Source organism: Schistocerca serialis, chromosome 5 (assembly GCF_023864345.2).
Source record: "Schistocerca serialis cubense isolate TAMUIC-IGC-003099 chromosome 5, iqSchSeri2.2, whole genome shotgun sequence".
NCBI classification, from domain to species: domain Eukaryota; kingdom Metazoa; phylum Arthropoda; class Insecta; order Orthoptera; family Acrididae; genus Schistocerca; species Schistocerca serialis.
In genome coordinates this window covers 177,111,422-177,133,498 of record NC_064642.1, presented here as the reverse complement: position 1 = coordinate 177,133,498, position 22,077 = coordinate 177,111,422, and the positions used below count along the sequence as shown (strand labels likewise).

The window sequence follows — 22,077 nt, the reverse complement described above, 5'->3', positions numbered from 1 at the left end:
TCGTTAGTATATTGTTTAACACTGTGTACAAAACATCTTTTTATATTACCGTAGATGCCTTTTAGTTCTTAAATCGTTTAATTCTTTGTACTAAATGCTTTTTTATATTTTTTACAATAAATATTAGATTTTTTCGGATACTTCGACCTTTTTTTCGTTCCGACCATGGTCCTGGTACCGAAGGTGACGGATTAGAGGGGTTCTACTCTACTTCAATAACTGAATTTGGGACTAAGTGCCATCTTAGCGTCGGTGAGCTTGTTTTGTGCACCACGGGTGGAGATACAGATAGTTAGATTCACCTTTGTATTTTATTTAAGATGGTACCGGAATGGTTGTTTGAAGTGACGTGTTCCGAGCTTTCGTTGTCTTTCATGCTAGTGAATAAAGTTCTCCATGTTTTCTCTCCTCACTCTCTCTCGTATTTGAATTTCTTGACCGTCTTAATTTACTGCTTTTCATATGAATGAATGATTTATACTCATATTCTAGCCCTGGTCTTCATGAATTCGCAGTTATCCCTTTGTATCAGGCTACCTCCCCAATTTGTTATGTATCACTAGGGAAACAGTATAGCAGCTGTGGCTTCCCTCTGTTTTCCTACCCATTACGTTCATTAACTATTAACTGAATCCCTGTTAGATGAGGATTTGTTCGGTGCCAGTCACGGTCGGGACAGCAGCCGGCAGGTAAGTGAATGACAGGCCTCACCATCTGCAGCAAAACAGACTGGCCTGCACGGGCATCTCTCCAAATGAACATTCAATAGTATTCACTCGGTCCTCTGCAGCAACCAACAACCACCACACTATTCTCTTTTTGGCGCAGAGTAGCGTTCAGCAGGTCCTGTACTCCACTTTCATGGTGGATAGCAATGCCATTAATAAATCTTATCATCGACAGTCCCTCTACCTGAATTTTTATCTCGCTTCCGGCAACTTCACTGGTGCATAAATAACAGTCTTTAAAACTGAGAGCAGTTGCCAAAGAATCTGGAGACTGGTGCTTACTGACAAATGACGTCAATGTGCCAGTACTATTGTTGGACGAGAAAGCAGGTGTTTGGCGAGAGCGGAGGGAATTGTAAACTTACCCCAACCCGGCCCGGGACGGTGACGTAATTAGCACGGAAGCCGCGCGGCGCTGCGCCGGTTGCCGCTATTCAGGCGCGAGCCGCGCCTGCTGCCGACAAGAGGCGACGCGTAATCGATAAGTCCTTAGCGGCGTTCCTCACCCCCACCCCCACGGCCGCCCCCACTACCGCCGCCGCCGCCCCCGTAATTGCCTGTCAACTTTTGTCAGCATCTGACAACGCCTCGCGGTACAAATGGAAACTCTGACGCCGTAACAGGCGCCTTGCTGAGCTCGTCGACGCTGACGCCGCCGTCCCGTCAAGATCTGACGTGGCGGATCGCGGGACGCCCTGCCAGCTAAAAGTTTCCCCAGCGCGGTGCATTTATATTGTACGTATTTCGTCTTACATGAGACCCAGCCCCAAGTTACCGATTCCATAACGTTCAGCGGCAGCACCAGAGGTGCACAAGAAACTCAACTTTTCAATGTAGAGTGACAGCGAACATATTTCTTCATCTTGATTGTGGATGGCAGCTCTGCTGTTTTGGTTTTTTATATGTTTATTAGGTTCAGTTGGGCCACGTGGCCTGTATCTACTAGAACCGGTCTCGAAACGAGTCAGCGCATACTTCATAGAATTCAGATTAGAAAATCTATAAACCAAAAATTAAACAATCATTGAAATTGAAATTGGAGGGGAGAGAAAGGAAAGCAAAGGTATTATTGATGTCAGCTGCACCGGGACATTATGCGGAATCAGCTGCGGACACCGCAAATTGATATAATTAAAGAATTATAACAAACATAAAAATAGAGAATACAAAAAAGTAACACATTACAAAGAAAGAATCTCAGATACTGCAAGGAACTCCTTTGCACAGTAAAAGAAGCTACCGCAGGGAAACCTCAATTGAATTTAAATTCTTTGGGTTAATCACACAAATACTGCAGCTCTGCAGGAAGCCTAAGGGAAAATGAAACATGGTGAACTGTGCACGCTTTCCTGTGATTTGATCAAGGAAGTGGTATCCAAGTGTATACAGCTTTTCCGTCTAGTGTCCACTTAATGAATGTTGCAGTTCGTTCCTGGTAGCACGTCACCCTCAACAAGAAATTCCGTGATGGAATATATGTACCGAGACTGCTCACTCAGAATGCCGAAGAACTGTCCACCCGAAGTTCAATATCTGGCAGCCGCAGATCAATCTGAGCGCCTCTCTTTAGGTGAGACACGGCCATCTGGTCGAATACCACCTGTACTCATCAGTCTGTTCCACCACGCCGAGTGTGTCCGATAAGTGTTGCTATCGTTTCAAAAAACCACCTGTCAAAGTTTTATTCCTTTGTTCTTTGCTTTTGACTTAGTCCGCGTCAGAATTCTGAGACACCTGGAGAAGGCTCACAATGCCACCTGGTGCGCACGATCCATACTGTAGAACATCACCAGGAGAAACAATGATATGGAGATGGTTCAAAAATTTTTGAGACACAACCAGTGTCAAAAACCCTCCCCGGAGGGGCTGTCCCCCTCTGCAGGAAGAACGTGTTGACAGTAAAATCTGTTATTTCAAGGCAACCCGTAGAAGTCAATGCGTTATGCATCACGTGAATTGCAAGAAGAAACTTGAACTGTCCGTGAAGTGCTCCCTAAGATTTTACGCCTTTCTGCGTGCAAAGTGCAAATGGTCCAAGCATTGTAGTCAAATGGTTATTCTGTGCGGTATGCGCACACGTGTTCCGTGTTGGTCACCATAGATGCTGACAAAGACTGTCCGAGATTGCGCCTGCTGGAAGCTGAGGTGACGTTCCACATTTCGCTCTCTCCTGAGGTCATGCCTTTAAACTTGCTTTTTTGTGTCTACGTCAAGAATCGCGTGATCACAAAAGTCATGCCAATAAACTTCCTTTTGTGTGTTTACGCCATGAATCGCGTGATCACAAAAGCAATTAGTACACAGCTATGCTTCGTGTTTAACTTTGAGTTTAATGTTTAGAAATATTTAAACTTGCAATATTATTAGTTTTTTAAATAATAAAAAAGGAAATAAGGTTAGTATACGTACAACTTAATATTATGATAACAAGACCTGTCGTAGTACAGGGTTTGGACAAAAATATGGAAACACCACGAGAAATCCCTACTTTAACGTAAAATAAGATTGAAGGGAAACTTTGAATCTAAAGAAATATTACCTAGCCATGAAGTCATGAAGTGAAAGCAACAATACCGAGGGGTGTCGAGATAAATCCTAATGTTCCTAATATCTGCCTGCGACAAAATCCTTCTGCCCGCGTCTGTATAAACACGCTGTATCACTGGTCCTGTGTCATTTCGTCCAAACAGCATTATAAGCAAACGACTACCAACGAGCAGATGTCCATCGCCAACAGGGTTCTTGTGGTAACAATGAGCTTGGTTCACACAACAGCCTCTTACACAGCTCACTCATTTTCAACAATGGAGTTGTTGCTGATACTTGGGTGTGCTATGGTATAGGTGGTCAGCCCTTAAAATAACCGCCTGATGGACATTTTTTTGCCGCGCTGGCAGCCCGCCGGTGGCGCGCTGATGAGGTTTGTCAGGCGACTGAATACAGTGTATCGAGTGAAAGTGTTTCAAGTGCAATTGCTAAATACAATTATTCTATTCGCCAATGAGTGTTCACGTATGATTCATATCTGCCTACAGAATCAGTGCATGCTGTAAGAACAATATTTCAAGACGAATTTCCTGATGTTCCGGTCCCTATTCGGAGAATAATAAAGAAATTTCGTGAAATGGAAAGTGTTCTTGACAAGAACCATAGACAACAACGTGCATCACTGACAGACCAAAATCTCGATAACCCAGGGCTGCTCTGGAAAGGTCTCCTAGAAAATACGTTCGACGCGTTTTCCAGAAAATTGGAATTTCCTGTGATTCTGTTCAAACGGCTACGAAGTTACTGCAGTTGCAGACCTACAAAATGACTGAAGTGCAAAAACTTAAGCTGGCCCTGCGAAAAGATTTCGGTTTTGTGAGTGGATTTTGAATGTGGTGCACGAAATTGACACTCATCTGTCTTGGTTTTTTGACGAATCATAGTTTCATTTAAGTGGATACGTTAAGTTACGAAATAACCGTTGCTGGAGTTCTGAAAAGCCTAACGTCACACCCGAAGCTCCCCTACATGATTAAAAAATTGGAGGGTAGTTCGCTATTAGCGGTGAGAGAATAATAGGCCCAATAACAGCCTCTATTTCTTTCCGGGAAACAATTAACAGCGAAAGATATACGAAAAAAATTGTAGCTTTTTGTTGCCAATTAACTGATACAGGACGTGGTTTAATAATCTATCAGCATGACACTGTCGTGGCATCTAAAGCCCACTTCTCATTACGGGAAATTTGTGACGTGTTTGAAGACAGGATTATCACCAACATCATATTGCCTCGTCTTTACCCTGATTTTGCGTCCTGTGATTTTTCTTTCTGCGGCATAAAAAGAGAAAGTGTGTGTACATCAAATCAGAGGGAACTGCAGAGTGTAAGGAGCAGTTTTCTAAGCAAATGTCAGAAATGCTTGAAGAGCAAATAGAGGCAGTTCCAGCACCTCCTTGCTTAATTGACGTAGGTTAGTAACTTTCTTTCTTATGTATGTTAGGAACAACTTCCGCGACAAATCGTTCTACATTTATTGCGGATCTCCCGTCACCCACGCCGCCGGTATAACAGCCGGCCTCACCGGCCGGCCGCCGGTTCATCACCCTGTAGTATTTGAAAGGACGGCGAGTAGGTGCTGAAGCAAATACGCTACTTGACCGAAGGCTTCTGACATTTGCCTGTTTCTGCACCTTGGGAGAGTCACGACAGTGGAGGAAGAAGGCAAAGAATAGTCTTTTGTATACATGAGTATTTAAAAGGTAGGACTAACATATTTTAATGTGGTACACGCTGGCACAGTGACGAAATCCTTGTAAGGGCAGTATTTTTCTCTTTTTTTCATAAAGATTTCATATCTGTTTGCTTTGTACCTGTTACCACAATGACCATAAAAATCCTTTATTAAGGACATCATTAGATGGAGATTCCGACACAAAAATGTGTGGAAGTAACTATGATACTATATTTCTTTCTCACTGTGACAACTAACTTCAAGAATATAAGCAATATAAGCAGGAAAGAAAACAAGATGAAAGGTATTTGCAATTTTGCTGCACCAAGGTTCAGTTAGTACAACCTTCATCGTAAATTAAAAAGCGATAAATAAGAAAGCTGTCAATAATGAGATTATAGGAACAATAGTGCCTCATTTTGATAAGCTTGCATAAAGTTAGTATATTTTTCAATGTGCTTACAAAAATAAGAGTAAGAAAAAAAAGTTAAGCTAATAGGGTAGCGAAAGGAGGGCAGTATTGGCGGTTCTGGTATGAGCGCTGATTCACATCGACATGCTCGGAGCGTCGTTGTCATGCTGTCCACGAGGTTCGTCGAGACGTTGCAGTTGACGTGTGCCATTCTCTTCGATGGTGGCCCCTCTGAGGTCATTCAGTGTGTGAGAAATATTGCCGCGAAGATGCAATGCAACTGGTCTCTAAGATACTCAAACGGGTTCGTATCATTAACTACCACTAAGCATTCCATTCGGTTTATTCCTGCGTCCATGAGCATTATATTCACGAATAGCGTGTGTGTGCTCTTGCTCGTGCATTGTCTTCTTGGAAGGCCAGAATGCTGACTGTAGAGCTGCACAGTAGATTTAAAGATTCTGTTCCGACGCTGAAATCATCTCAAATTTTTCACCGCTATTGAAACCATGGACCTACATGTCTGTACGTCTCTGCTCTCTCCTACGATGACCGTTGGACCTTAGGCAATGCATGCACTCGCTTGTGAAGAGAAACCACCGTAGTTGATCCATGTTGCGTTACAGGTTGTAACCTTCTCCTCACTTATCGACCTTAATGACAGTGAAAAATTAAACCGTGTGCACCTAATGGAAATTTGGGAAAAGCAATCGTCACCGAAGTTAATCTGTCGGTAAAGAGGGGGAAAGGGATACATCTAATGAAAGGAAAAATGCAAATGAAATTGGTGAAAATTAATTTTGAGAAAAGGGTAAAATTAAAAAAGAAAGTAAATGTGCTGTCGTTACGTTAACAATTAATTGGCGTTAATTAGATATTTGAGATCTGGGGAAAATTACGGTCGCCAGTCCTATGGAATCTACTATAATAACTGAAAATGGAAGATTATTACACATATAATTAGCACTAAAAACGTGGCCACTGAAGGTTGACACGTATTGTGTGAAAACAAAGTTTGTCAGAAGTAATAAAATCCACTACACTCTGACTTAATTTAGCAAAAGAATTAATAAAGCGGGAAAATTGAAAGTTAATTTAGTGACTGAAATTAATAGTGAGATTTGGTTCTGAAGCACTACGAAATTCAGTAAAATAAGGTTAGTCTTGGGCTACCTCAACAGTCATTTCAATAGCTACTTGAATCTACGCAATTTAGAAGTAAGAGATTTAACTTTGAACTTGAATTAAATGATTCTAGACAATTAACAATAGTAACATTTAGTACGTACCAAGCTGAGCTGCAGTCACAGGTAAGCTAAAATATGCTAACAAAACTCGCACTCTTAATTTGTGCTTGTGTAATCTAAATATTGTAGCCAGCTATGAATACCTTAAATGAACTTTGAAATTAAATCAGTGAAATGGAATGATATTACTTTAATGCTGGCGTCTGAATTTCAACGACACTCGAGTTCATTTCGGAAAAGAAAGGAACCCTGCCTGGTAATGCGATTGGGACAATGAGCAACAAAGGTTCATGCTAAGTTGTTGTAATTTTAGTTACGAAAATGGAACAGTTGGAGAAGCTGAAGTCTGCCATACGGTTCTAAAACTTTACGTGCTTCCAGTCTTCCTTGTTGGTTGATTGAATGTTTGAAGCAGTCGATCGAGGAGGTGGCGACTGTCACTCATTGTCGGCCGTCGCTGTTGCAGAAGCTGGATGTTGGCGCGCCTTCTTCTCGACACGGTCATCAGGCGAAACGGGCTCTTGATGCGCGCCAGCTAATGCTTCCCGTCCGCGACACCGTGTCAGAAACTATCATAGCAAGTCGAGCGCAATTACATGCTGCCCAACCCGGAAAGCGCGGCAACTCGCGGGAGCGTCACACAACACACCTGCTCCACTGCACTACCCCAGCCAGAATCCCTCTGCCCACGCTCCACGCGGCAGAGTTCACACTACCAAAGATCCTACACACTTTGATTCTTCACACGACCTATCGATGTAATCGTTCGATAGCATAGTTTTCCCTAGACAAGACCCAACGTAAAAATGCAAATAATATTTACAAAACAAACCAATTATACATCGACATACATGCATATATATATATATATATATATATATATATATATAAGCAGTAAGACAATTACAATATATAAAGAGACAGAAATGTCATATCTTCAGGTGACAAAATAAGGAAAAAATTTGTAGTACAATAGATCGAAATAGGAGGATATGCGTTTCCAGCGTTACGAGGTGCGTCCATGCCATATTCTTCGCGTGCCATGATATTTGGAGGTCTGATGCTAGTGTTCTCAATGCAAACTACAGGCCACATTGATCGTGTGAAATGCGATTAATAATTTGTGTAGACACAGCCCTTCCAGTTTCTTACGAAAAGAGGGCATTCCATTCCGTTGCACTCTTGCCCTAGAACTACGAGCCTCATAATACCTATATAATGGTTAAAAGCTGGGACTGTTGACCGTCGACGCCCACTACAATGGTAAGCATTGATGTTTTGTGTCTGACAATGGCTGCTGAATACTCCAATGACGTCACTGTTGTGTACACAAGTTTGCTGGGTAACTTCCTCCGCTGACAAAGTTTCGTGCCATAAAGGTATAAAACGTGAGCGCGCTAACAGTGAAATTTCCAGGCATGCTGGCAGACTGAACAGGGTACGGAATTCACATTTTACTGTCACTTATCGACCTTAATGACAGTGAAAAATTAAACCGTGTGCACCTAATGGAAATTTGGGAAAAGCAATCGTCACCGAAGTTAATCTGTCGGTAAAGAGGGGGAAAGGGATACATCTAATGAAAGGAAAAATGCAAATGAAATTGGTGAAAATTAATTTTGAGAAAAGGGTAAAATTAAAAAAGAAAGTAAATGTGCTGTCGTTACGTTAACAATTAATTGGCGTTAATTAGATATTTGAGATCTGGGGAAAATTACGGTCGCCAGTCCTATGGAATCTACTATAACTGAAAATGGAAGATTATTTCACATATAATTAGCACTAAAAACGTGGAAACTGAAGGTTGACATGTATTGTGTGAAAACAAAGTTTGTCAGAAGTAATAAAATCCACTACACTCTGACTTAATTTAGCAAAAGAATTAATAAAGCGGGAAAATTGAAAGTTAATTTAGTGACTGAAATTAATAGTGAGATTTGGTTCTGAAGCACTACGAAATTCAGTAAAATAAGGTTAGTCTTGGGCTACCTCAACAATCATTTCAATAGCTACTTGAATCTACGCAATTTAGAAGTAAGAGATTTAACTTTGAACTTGAATTAAATGATTCTAGACAATTAACAATAGTAACATTTAGTACGTACCAAGCTGAGCTGCAGTCACAGGTAAGCTAAAATATGCTAACAAAACTCGCACTCTTAATTTGTGCTTGTGTAATCTAAATATTGTAGCCAGCTATGAATACCTTAAATGAACTTTGAAATTAAATCAGTGAAATGGAATGATATTACTTTAATGCTGGCGTCTGAATTTCAACGACACTCGAGTTCATTTCGGAAAAGAAAGGAACCCTGCCTGGTAATGCGATTGGGACAATGAGCAACAAAGGTTCATGCTAAGTTGTTGTAATTTTAGTTACGAAAATGGAACAGTTGGAGAAGCTGAAGTCTGCCATACGGTTCTAAAACTTTACGTGCTTCCAGTCTTCCTTGTTGGTTGATTGAATGTTTGAAGCAGTCGATCGAGGAGGTGGCGACTGTCACTCATTGTCGGCCGTCGCTGTTGCAGAAGCTGGATGTTGGCGCGCCTTCTTCTCGACACGGTCATCAGGCGAAACGGGCTCTTGATGCGCGCCAGCTAATGCTTCCCGTCCGCGACACCGTGTCAGAAACTATCATAGCAAGTCGAGCGCAATTACATGCTGCCCAACCCGGAAAGCGCGGCAACTCGCGGGAGCGTCACACAACACACCTGCTCCACTGCACTACCCCAGCCAGAATCCCTCTGCCCACGCTCCACGCGGCAGAGTTCACACTACCAAAGATCCTACACACTTTGATTCTTCACACGACCTATCGATGTAATCGTTCGATAGCATAGTTTTCCCTAGACAAGACCCAACGTAAAAATGCAAATAATATTTACAAAACAAACCAATTATATATATATATATATATATATATATATATATATATATATATACAAGCAGTAAGACAATTACAATATATAAAGAGACAGAAATGTCATATCTTCAGGTGACAAAATAAGGAAAAAATTTGTAGTACAATAGATCGAAATAGGAGGATATGCGTTTCCGGCGTTACAAGGTGCGTCCATGCCATATTCTTCGCGTGCCTTGATATTTGGAGGTCTGATGCTAGTGTTCTCAATGCAAACTACAGGCCACATTGATCGTTTGAAATGCGATTAATAATTTGTGTAGACACAGCCCTTCCAGTTTCTTACGAAAAGAGGGCATTCCATTCCGTTGCACTCTTGCCCTAGAACTACGAGCCTCATAATACCTATATAATGGTGTAAAGCTGGGACTGTTGACCGTCGACGCCCACTACAATGGTAAGCATTGATGTTTTGTGTCTGACAATGGCTGCTGAATACTCCAATGACGTCACTGTTGTGTACACAAGTTTGCTGGGTAACTTCCTCCGCTGACAAAGTTTCGTGCCATAAAGGTATAAAACGTGAGCGCGCTAACAGTGAAATTTCCAGGCATGCTGGCAGACTGAACAGGGTACGGAATTCACATTTTACTGTCCACGAGTGGACACTTTGCGCGATCTGTTGAACTCCTCTGAGAATACTGCTTCGCTTTCACCTCCATTGCGTAGTGATTTGCTATGATTAACCGAAAACTGAGAAAGAGATTTCTGAACAAACAACACAACATAAGGAAGTCATAATAGTGTTACAAATGGTTATGTCCATGAGCAACAAATTGTGATAATCTATTCTGTTTAGGACCTCACTGACTCGAAATATTTTTAAAACCAAAACATTGAAGTAGCATTCCAAAACCTGGTTTTTATTGTTTATATTATTCACTGAGTACAGCGTTTGCAAGTTGAGGTCAATAGAACCTTAGACTAAGTTTTAGTGTCACAGCAAACGAGTTACACACCGAATTAAAATTACTCCATTTACATGAAAATCTCCTGTGATGAACAATGTATTACATTAGTGACGTAGCAAAAATAAAGTGTGTAAGTATCCTAAACAAAAAAAAGGAGAGTAGTGTTTAACATCCCATCGACCCGATGTCGTTACAAACGGATCACAACCTCAGGAAAAAGAAAATGACCCACATCCTTTCTAAAGATCCGTCTAGAAATTTTCCTTCAGTTGCCTTAAGCAGTTTCAGGACACACCGGAAAATTTAAATTGGACAGGCATTTGAACCATTACGCTCTGGGATGAAAGCGCTGTGTCTTATTACAGCGGCTCTTTGACTTGTAGGAATAATTTTAGGTTTGTCCTGGACAATTACAATAAAACACATTTACGTGAGATATACTGCACTGAAATGGAAATAGCACGAAAAGGGCGGTCCTCATATTACGACCTTCAACCTGAATGACTGGTGAAATACGAAATCAGACTTTCCGATACATAAGTCGTTACATTCATACGCGAAAAGTTAAGTTTCTAAACTCCGCTGACCTACATTTTTTTCATTATATTCGACATTAGTAAATCGGTTTTGTTACTGTTTCGCTGACTCGCATGTGACTCGCTGTCATTCGACAATGTTTAATTAACTAGACCAAAATTTAAAGTAAGCTGTAAAACTGAATTACATTGCTCTAAGTTGTGCGTAGATTATCGTCTTCCTTTCAGAATCTCAGTTTTGGTACACAAGTGGAACAGGAACTTGTTACTGCGTGTGCCTTCCAAATATTGACAGATATAAGCTAACTATGTGCTATGCTGCATATATCATTATAGAGTGTTGAGTATACAGTACATAAATTTAAACGTGTGCTTCATGTGCATACATATAGGACCTTCACACTCGACATGTTGTAGCTACCGTTGTGTGCAAGCAACGAAGTCTGGTCAAATTAAATTATAAATCCGCCACTGCATATCTGCAGCGTAATGGAACGCAGTGTTTAACTTTTATTGAAGGAAGCCGTCTTCTAAAGAACCAAGGAAATCATACGATTCTGTTCTTCAGTAATAAGACATTGTCCGTACCACCTGAACGGGCTAATGGTGGAAACGTAGCAGGTGCTGAGAAGGTCGTAGCACTTTTATATTCAGTTTGTAATCTTCACGTGAGAATGTCTCAGAATGTTTAATGTTTCAAATTGTACCCGTTTCTAGAAAAAAGTCAATCAATATAGAGTCCCTTCGGAAAATACCAGCTACCGCTACACTATTCCACAGGGTCAAGTTGACTTTTTACCGTTAGTTGTACCATATTGTAGCAATTCCTAGGCATTCTATATATTTCCCTAAAAGGTTACTGCTAAATCTTGAGGTAGGTATCATGTAGTGTTGAAATGTTACAGTGCCATTTTTGTTTCAATCAATACCTAGGGACGCTGGTAGATGGCTGAACAGCACCTGTTAACACCTCAACTGATAGCTGGTTTCGAAGATTCAAATCTTCTCATACAAATGATATGAATTTAACATTTACTAAGTTTAACTAGTGTGCTGCGATTGCCCGATTGGTGTAATTATTTCGCTTGCGAAATATGCGTGAAGCCCTGTATTTTACATGCCATTACAAATGATTTATACAATTTGAATCTATGTAAGCGAATGTCTGATGGCATCGTGTCCCGGTTACTTAATTAATCTAAACTCTCTGTTCTTGCAGTCTTCTTGGCCTATAAAGAAACGTTTCTGTTACGTCATGTTCTAAAGCGTCAGTCAGCAGCACAGGACGAACGCTTCGAATGGCTCTGAGTACTATGGGACTTAACTTCTGAGGTCATCAGTCCCCTAGAACTTAGAACTACTTAAACCTAACTAACCTAAGGACATCACATACATCCACGCCCGAGGCAGGATTCGAACCTGCGAACGTAGCGGTAGCGCGGTTCCAGCGCCTAGAAACGCTCAGCCACACCGGACGATCTTCATTTGTCTATCAGGAAGTTTACTCAGGGTTGGAACCAGGAAGCGTTCTTACCCAAGGTAATGTGGAGCGGTAGAGTTCAGTGCATAGGAACCGTGCAGACGAAGCTACTTTTAATACACAAAGTAAGGCTCATCTGACAAAATTTCACGGTGGACATTATTACTTTACGAGGCTATAGCCAGGAAGAAGCGTTGGCTTCCTCTGGCTTGGAACAGACGTAGCGGCAACCCTCATCTGGCACGAGTGATGCCCTCCCTTCGCTTTTCCAAACTGTAAAGATCTCTATCGTCAACGGTTTCCACAGACCTCAGTATGACAATAGAACAAAACTCTGCCACGATGAACTCGTTCTGTCGGTCCACGAACCTAATATCTTAACAGCTACTGAGCATTTTCTAACGTCCTTACCGTCACTGGTTGTATATACACTATTGGCCATTAAAATTGCTACACCAAGAAGAAATGCAGATGACAAACTGGTATTCATAGGACAAATATATTATACTAGAATTGAGATGTGATTAAATTTTCACGCAGTTTGGGTGTATAGATCCTGAGAAATCAGTACCCAGAAAAACCACCTCTGGCCGTAATAACTGCATTGATACGCCTGGGCATTGAGTCAAACAGATCTTGGATGGCGTGTACAGGTACAGCTGCCCATGCAGCTTCAACACTATACCACAGTTCATCAAGAGCAGTGACTGGCGTATTGTGACGAACCAGTTGCTCAGCCACCATTGACCAGATTTTCAGTTGGTGGGAGATCTGAAGAATGTGCTGGCCAGGGCAGCAGTCCAACATTTTCTGTATCCAGAAAGGCCCGTACAGGAGTTGCAATATGCGGTCGTGCATTATCCTGCTGAAATGCAGGGTTTCGCAGGGATCGAATGAAGGGCAGAGCCAGGGGTCGTAACACACCTGAAATGTACCGTCCACTGTTCAAAGTGCCTTCAATGCAAACAAGACGTAACCGAGACGTGTAACCATGGCACCCCGTACCATCACGCCGGGTGATGTTCCAGTATGGCGATGACGAATACACGCTTCCAATGTGAGTTCACCGCGATGTCGCCAAACGCGGATGCGACCATCATGATGCTGTAAACAGAACGTGGATTTATCCGAAAAAAATGACGTTTTGCCATTCGTGCACCATCGCAGACGCTCCTGTCTGTGATGCAGCGTCAAGGGTAACCGCAGGCATGGTCTCGGAGCTGATATTCCATGCTGCTGCAAACGTCGTCGAACTGTTCGTGCAGATGGTTCTTGTCTTACAAATGTCCCCATCTGTTGACTCAGGGATCGAGACGTGGCTGCACGATCCGTTACAGCCATGCGAATAAGATGCCTATCATCTCGACTGCTAGTGATACAAGGCCGTTCGGATTCAGCACGGCGTTCCCTATTGCCCTGCTAAACCTACCGATTCCATATTCTGCTAACAGTCATTGGATCTCGACCAACGCGAGCAGCAATGGCTCCGATACGATAAGCCGCAATCGCGATGTTCTACAATCCGACCTTTATCAAAATCGGTAACGTAACGGTTAAATTTCTCGTCTGTAGTACGTCATCTTCGTGGTATAGCAATTTTAATGGCCAGTAGCGTAATTAAGCTTCCTAATGATGTTAAATTGTTGAAACTTGGACAAGTTACTTGTCTACGAGGAGGTTAATAATGTCGATTATGGACGGTAGGAATTTCAGTCAGAAAATGTAATGCACACCAGAAGACACGAAATTAAGTCTACTCCTAGTTATGGCGTTTCTGTATCCCTCTTTCGTCGTGAAGTACACTATCCGAATGGGACGGAAATCGGTAGATGTGATGTAAATGTACAGACAAACAAATTAATACATTGTCAGACAAATTGGTTGACTTATTCAAGAGAGAGGGAGAGCTTTGCAAATTGAGCAAGTCAGTAACGCCTTAGTCCACATCTGGTCCGTAAGCACGCAGTTATTCGGCTTGGCATTGATTTATTGAATTTTAGGATGTCCTCCTGCGAGTTTCCGTACCATGTTCTGTCCAGTTCGTGCGTTAGCTCGTCAAAATCCCGAGATGGTTGCAGGGCCTTGCCCGTAGTGCTCCAAACGTTCTCGGTGGGGGGAGAGATCCGGCGACCTTACAGGACAAGGTAGGTTTTGGCAACAAACAAGACATGCATCATATTGCTGAAACGTAAGCGTGGGATGGCTTGCCGTGAATGGCTGCCAAATGGGACGTGGAATATCGTCGACGTACCGCTGTGCTGTAAGGATGGCGTGGGTATGGGACAAAGAGGTCCTGCTATGAAAAGAAATGGCATCCTAGAGCGGTACCCTCACTGTCGGTCGGTGAGGTATCACTGCCTGGGGCGTCTCTAGGCACATCATCAGGCTGGAATATCACTGAATGGGGTAGAATTGTCGCCAGTGGTCAGTACCGCGCTGAACTGAGGCTTGATGAGCAGCGAGGACGTGTCTAGGGACGTCCCAGACAGCGAGGGGATACCAACCTATCGCTCATCACACGCTGCCAGACGACTAGGAGTGACGTTCTGCGGTGGCAGTCCTTTTCATAGGAAGACCCCTTTGGCAGACTTCAGTAGCACCCTTACAGCACAGCAGTACGTCGACGATGTTCTACGCCTCGTTTCGTTGTCTGCCAAACCCTACTTTGGCCTGCAAGGTCTCCACATTTATTTATTTATTTATTTATGCATTTATTTTACCTGGCAAGATTAGGGCCTTCAGGCCCTCTCTTACACCTAACCAGGCATACTCAGATTCAACAAATTTCAGTTTCTACAGAACATTAAGGACATATAACATGTTATACAGTATTAACGTTAAAGAAAAAAAATAGAGATTAAAAAAGTAATACAATGATAATTATAACAATCAAAAATAATTATAACAATCAAAAATAATTATAACAATCAAGAATAATAATAATAATAATAATAATGACTATTTATATGAAAGTAAACATATTTTTCTTTTATGAATGTCAGTCCTATTGCTAGTTGGGAATTTTCTCGTTATATTCTTGCAGCTTGTGAGTTATTCTCATCAAGCAGAGACATAAGACGATGGAATGGGGTGAAAGAGATATAGAAGAGGTAGATAGGTTAGAGGAAGAGAAACAGAATGGTAAAATTCGAAGCTATGATGGAGAGGAGGAAGAAAAAGATGAGAGGGGCACAACAATGGTGGCTATACGCTTTCCTAATATGTAAGTCTTGAGTTCCCTCTTGAATGTTGAGTGGTTCTGGATAAGACGCAGATCGCAGGGGAGCGCGTTCCATAGTCGCATGGCTGAGATGGAGAATGACAGGGAGAAAGACTTTGTGTTATGTAAAGGTACAGCCAAGATGTTAGACGTATCCGATCTGGTATTGCGGTTGTGGAATGATGATAGGTGTTTAATGTGAGAAGATAAGTATTGGGGGCACCAGTGGCTAAGAAATCGATGAAGTAAGCACATCGTGTGGAGATCGCGTGCCTTATGTGGGCGTATCCAACCTAGCTGGGAGTATGAAGGACTGATATGATCATACAACCGTATATTGCATACGTATCTAACGTAAGCGTTCTTCACTAGCTCGAGGCATCTCGAATTTTCACTATTTGTGCCGTGTTGAACTACATCACAGTAGTAAAGATTAGGCAAGACTAGTGTTAGGACTAATTTTTGTTTAACATGGGTTGGAAATATTTTTCTAAATTTTTGAATTGCATGTAGGGAGGAGAGCGATTTCCGGCAAACATTGACTGCTTGTTCTTCCCAGTTTAGGTGTTCATCCAAGATTATTCCAAGGTCCTTTACTGTTCTTTGGTATGGTAGTTGGGTACCATTGAGGAGTATTTGAGGGACTGTTTCGCGAAAGTACCGACTGATTAACTTTGGATGAGATATAAGTATGACCTGGGATTTGTTGGGGTTTGGTTTCAGACCTAGGTTCTGTGCCCATCGAGAAACAGAGCAAAGATCTGCGTTCATACTCGCTACTGCGTCAGCAATGTTCTAGGGGCTTGCACTGACGTACAGTTGGATGTCGTCGGCATATAGATGGTAGTTGCAGGAGTGAATCACAGAAGAAATATCATTAATGTACAGTGAGAAGAGTAATGGACCAAGGACGGAGCCTTGGGGAACTCCACAGCGCATGTTTTTCCATGATGACTTTTCTGACCCACAAATGACTTGTTGACTTCTGTTTTTGAGGTAGCTGTCGAACCAGTGTATTGCGCTGTTTGAGAAATTCAGCTGCTTCATTTTAATTAGTAATATGTCAAAGTCAACTGTATCAAAAGCCTTGCTAAAGTCAAGCAGTGTTAGGATGGTAGCTTCACGTCTGTCCATAGCATGTTTAATGTCATCAGTTACTGTGATTAATGCAGTTGCTGTACTATGGTGCCTTCGAAAGCCTGACTGATATCACATCTCCCCCAACTGAGAACGTTTGGAGCATTTTGGGCAGGGCCCCTAAATCAACTTGTGATTTTGATTATCTAACGCGCTAATTGGACGAATTTGGCATGATACCCTTCAGAAAATCCAGGAACTCTAAATCAATGCCAAATCTAATGATGGCTTGCATAACGGCCAGACATGAAACAACGCTGTATTCACCCGCTCAATTTGTGAAGCTCTTTCTCTTGAACCAGTGTAACCACCCAACAGTAATAATATTTATTTAGCATTCACATTCCGTGTAACCTCCCAACAGTTTATTATTCCATAACTTCGCAATAATAACGTGACTAACATCTCAATAAAATTGTGACTCACTTATAACTATTCAATAATTGACTGAATTTAAAGTGGTAAATTTTGCAGTGTTGCGTCATGACCCTGCAAGACCATTCTGAATACATTGAAAATTCTTACCTCAATGAAGTCGCCGGATAACGCGTATATATCTGCTCCTATAAGAAATGTTTTTGGCACAGCCCAATGCAATGCTGGCCGCTAGATTTTTCATGTATAACAGAACACGACTGATTTTTCTTTACGATAATCGGGATGACCATGGATAGCAGAAATTAATTATTCTTTGAATTCAGATGAATGATTGTCAAAAAGTTAATTTTATAAAAATGGTTCCGATGGCTCCAAGCACTAAGGGACTTATCTTCTGAGGTCATCAGTCCCCTAGAACTTAGAACTACGTAAACCTAACTAACCTAAAGACATCACACACATCCATGCCCGAGGCAGGATTCGAACCTGCGATCGTAGCGGTCGCGCGGTTCCAGACTGTAGCGCCTAGAACCGCTCGGCCACCTCGGCCGGCGTCAATTTTATAAAAATGATTATTATTAAAATATTTTTTTGAAACATTTACATGGGACTTGATACAATAGCAGTACAAATTCTCTTGTAATAAACTACAGATGCGCGTGACTGCTTTTACCTTATATTACATCGCTCAGGCACCGCCATCGCCCCCCAACGACCGGCCCAGCCAACTCCACACACATGACTGGTAGCTTCAACTTACTCCTACTGACACTGCTCTTACTGCAGCCAACATTGCTCTCTGGTCTGAGATTCTCTTGTAGCTTACATATCGCAGGAAGCGAGTGAGCAATCCATTGAAATTACATCTGCTCGAGTGCGCTGCCAATAAATTCTTTAGTCATGGGCCTCTTACTCCAGTCATGCAATTTTTCTTAAATTTTTACCGTTTGTCTGTTTACGTACATCATATCTACCGATTTCCACCTATTCGGATAATTCTTTCATGGTGTGTCGTTTTCTATTTCCTTTTGTTTCTTTTCTATCTTCTTTTCATTTTTTTATCTTTCTCTATTCTTCCTCTGCACAGCTCCTCCAATAGCAACATTACCAATGTGTGACAGACACAGTACAGGAGGTTAAGTGCCTGTTTCCCTTCCGTGTTGCAGGGGTGGTGGGCGTGACGATTACGGACATGCGCGTCCCCTCCGAGGTGCGCAACGGCTCGACGGCGGCGGTGGTGCTCGACTGCGAGTACTCGCTGCGGCCCGAGGAGCAGGGCGCCGACTCCGGGCTGGTGGTCAAGTGGTTCTTCAACAACAGCCCCGAGCCGGTGTACCAGTGGATTCCCGGCCAGAAGCCGCAGGACCTGGGAATCCTGCGCGGCCGCCTCAAGCTGGCGCACCGCGCATCCACCAGCCACGCTAGTATGCACCGCGCGCTCTACATCGTCAGACCGACCACCGAGCTCAGCGGCGAGTACCGCTGCTCCGTCTCCACCTTCAAGGACGAGGACTTCATGACCAAGAAGATGATTGTCTACGGTTAGCACCAAACAGCTATTCTGCTAATAGACCGTAGCCTTTTCTCCGTCAGTTCCACGTACGAGGGTGGCTGAAAGAGTATGATGGCAAGTCCGTGTGCGAAGGATTATTGGAGAAAACAAAGCGACATATCGAGTTACTAAGCCATAGGTAAATAAAGTGATGAAGATTAATGTTGCATATTGCTTTACAAAAACAGACATAATGTCTGATGGGATAACCACAATAACTGGTTTTTCCAATGTTATTTACAATCCTTCTTGATTGAAAAAAAATGTTTATTCACATGACCGGCTTCGGTTCCGCTAGAACCATATTCAGATCTGCAATTTCGGTTACAGGAGTAACCCGTCCATACGCCTGTAACCGAAATTGCACATCTGAATATGATTGTAGCGGAACCGAAACCGGTCATGCGAATAAACATTTTTTGCAATCAAGATGGATTATAAATAGCATGTTGCTTTGTTGTTGACGTTTTGGTTTGTGGGGCGCTCAACAGCGCTGTTATCAGCGCCCGTACAAATTCCCAACCTTTGCTCAGCGCAATCTCGCCACTTTCATGAACGATCATGAAATGATGAGGACAACACAAACACCCAGTGATCTCGAGGCAGGTCAAAATCCCTGACCCCGCCGGGAATCGAACCCGGGGCCCCGTGCTCGGGAAGCGAGAACGCGACTGTGACACCACGAACTGAGGATCGACGTGTTGCTTTGTTGTCAGTACTGGACATTATAAGAAACAAAACTGATTTTGCTCTGTCAGTTACATTCATATGAAAACAAAAAAGAAACTAAACATATGTCATATTGATAAATACAAACAAAAAACTAAAGCTAAAACCTTCGAATGATAGCACAGCAAACATTACGCTTTCGTCTCAATGTAATCTCGAATAACACATTGTTTATGAAACAATAGGCCCTCCTCGTAATTCTAGACACTTTTCAGTGCTGTCAGGCGTACTCCTTACCAGATTGCCCAGATAGGCCTTTGGAATATTGTCCCATGCCTACACAGCGTCCTCTATGATGTCCTGTGGTCTTTGACAGGATGAGACCATTTCAAATGGCACGTTCTAGCATGCCCCGTGCATTCTCAAGGCAGGTAACATCTGCAGAACTTGGAGGCCATTTCATCCGACTGATTCGATGCTCCATTACGCTCACAAGATTGTGGCGACGTGGGGCGTGCACTGTCCTCCACCAGCGTCGACCACACTCCAGTATGTTCACCAGATGGAACCAGAATGCATACAACAATGTCGTCCTGATACTTCACAGTTGGAAACATTGTCGTCGTTGCATCCACACACGAATATCAGTATTGACAGGGTACTGTCAGTGTCCCACTGCTGCCTGGTCCCCGAAGAATGGTTTGGTGCTCATGGCTCACGAGCCGCTCTCCAAACCCCATTTAGAGGATAAACGATTTTGGTCTTCTGGCACCAATTTCGTATCGTTTGTGGTCACACCTTCATTCCTGCAGTTCTGTTACTGCCGCCGTAGATGTGTAGCATTCTGATGGGGCCTACTGCTTCTCTTATACACAGATATCGGTACTGCACCCCCGCATTTTTTCTCCTGCGGTCACTGCTGGGACGATCCTCAACGAATTCTGTCACTAGAAACTTGTTCCAGATTGTAGAGACATCGCATTGACTCACAGCAACATCCGCTGCAATGTTCACCAGCGTCATTCCCCGTTTCATTAGTGAGACTATATGGAGTGTATGATGAAGGTATCTGTTCTCTCGCATATATTAGAAGAAGAAAAAACAGATATCATCTTCATACAGTTAAGGCAAACCAGCCATTGACCTCTTCCTTCTGTGCGGATGCACACGTATTGCCCGAACTATTACGTTACTCGGCAAGATTGTCTGCCGCGAGTAATGGGTGCAATGGGCAGGGGCACTACGAACGTAGTGTACGGACATTAAGTTGGGAATGTGGGTCTCACGGGGAGAGAGCAAGGGATAAGTCCCTGCAGTCGTACTATCCTCTGTGCCGTCGGTGGCCCAGCTGGATAGAGCGTCTGCCATGTACGCAGGACATCCCCGGTTCGAGTCCCCGTCGGGGCACACATTTTCAACTGTCTCCGTTGATGTATATCAACGCCTGTCCACAGCGTAGGGTCTTGATTTAATAATCATTCTATACGGAGTGTTGTCCGAATCATCCTGAAGCAGCACAAGTATCGTACTGACACACAGCACAAGAAATGCAATGTTTGCAGATGACATGGCTGCCACAGGCTGCACATATTGCTTCCTCGATAGAAACATGGATCACAAACAAATCAGTGTATTAAAATCATGAAGTCTTTCTGGATCACAACGCTCAGTATTATCGATTGGTTAATTTATTTTAACCACTGTATTACTTTCCCACGTAGTCACCCTGCCTGTCCCACTATTCGTTCCTTAGATTCCAAAGTGTTGATCACGGCATAAAAGAAATCTGGCTGCAGCATTACGAGCCATTTAACAACTATCTCCTCAACGTCGGCAACGATTCCGAAGTGGTGAGCTGCCAGGTGATTTTTTATCAATGTGAAGAGACGAAAATCTCTTGGCGCGAGGTCAGTTCTACGAAAGGTATTCCATTAAAGTTATCGGAAACGCTGAAATCATAGCTCGTAACCAATGCCATATGTGGTGTTACGTCATCGTGCAACAACACGATAGCATTTCTGGTGTGTAAGTCTAACCTTCCACCTTCAAACTATATTTCGAAGCGGAACGGCCCATCTATCTCCATCTGGTGGTAGCTTTCGAAAATTTTGAGTGTCTCGTCTATTGAGAAATTGAATTTAATTCTCACGATGATATTTATACACCAATGAGAGTTTTTGTTTTCTTACTTGCTGAACCATCTCGTGCACAGACAGGGCCGATGAAGAAAGTCATATTACCCGTAATAGTTTGTAAAAGCTACAGGGTATCAAAATAAGAATTTTCGGAAACAACGCTTTAGAAAAATATGGCTCTGTAACTAATGTCAAATACAGTTTCTTTCCAATTGTACAGAATATTATCAGATATTTACGTACAGTAATTTGACAGACGTCAGCAGATAGTGACCTACAACAATTCAACGACTTAGTTTAGTGTATTCTTAGAAATCATAGGACATCCCGTCTCCGCAGTTACTCTGCCTACAGTATTGTTTCCCCAAAGGTTCTATCCTCTGATGGAGTATACTTCCCTGAAGGCATTACCATTCACCGTGGCCAGCGAAATGGCTGACCCTTGAATTTAGTAAAAGTGACCAACGAAGTCTGATAATTTATTGAGATATCAATATAGTATGTTGTATAAATGTTGTTAAGCCTGGGCTC

At 42.6% G+C, this 22,077-nt stretch overlaps 1 protein-coding gene across 2 annotated transcripts in view; it reads left to right on the top strand.

The window, feature by feature from the left end:
- Positions 1-22,077, top strand: part of LOC126481354 (uncharacterized) — a 481,436-nt gene that overhangs the window by 312,327 nt on the left and 147,032 nt on the right. For both annotated transcript variants that reach the window (XM_050105052.1, XM_050105051.1), the window contains exon 2: positions 18,357-18,731. In XM_050105052.1, coding sequence (XP_049961009.1) covers positions 18,357-18,731 — 375 coding nt within the window. The remainder of the gene's footprint in view (positions 1-18,356; positions 18,732-22,077) is intronic.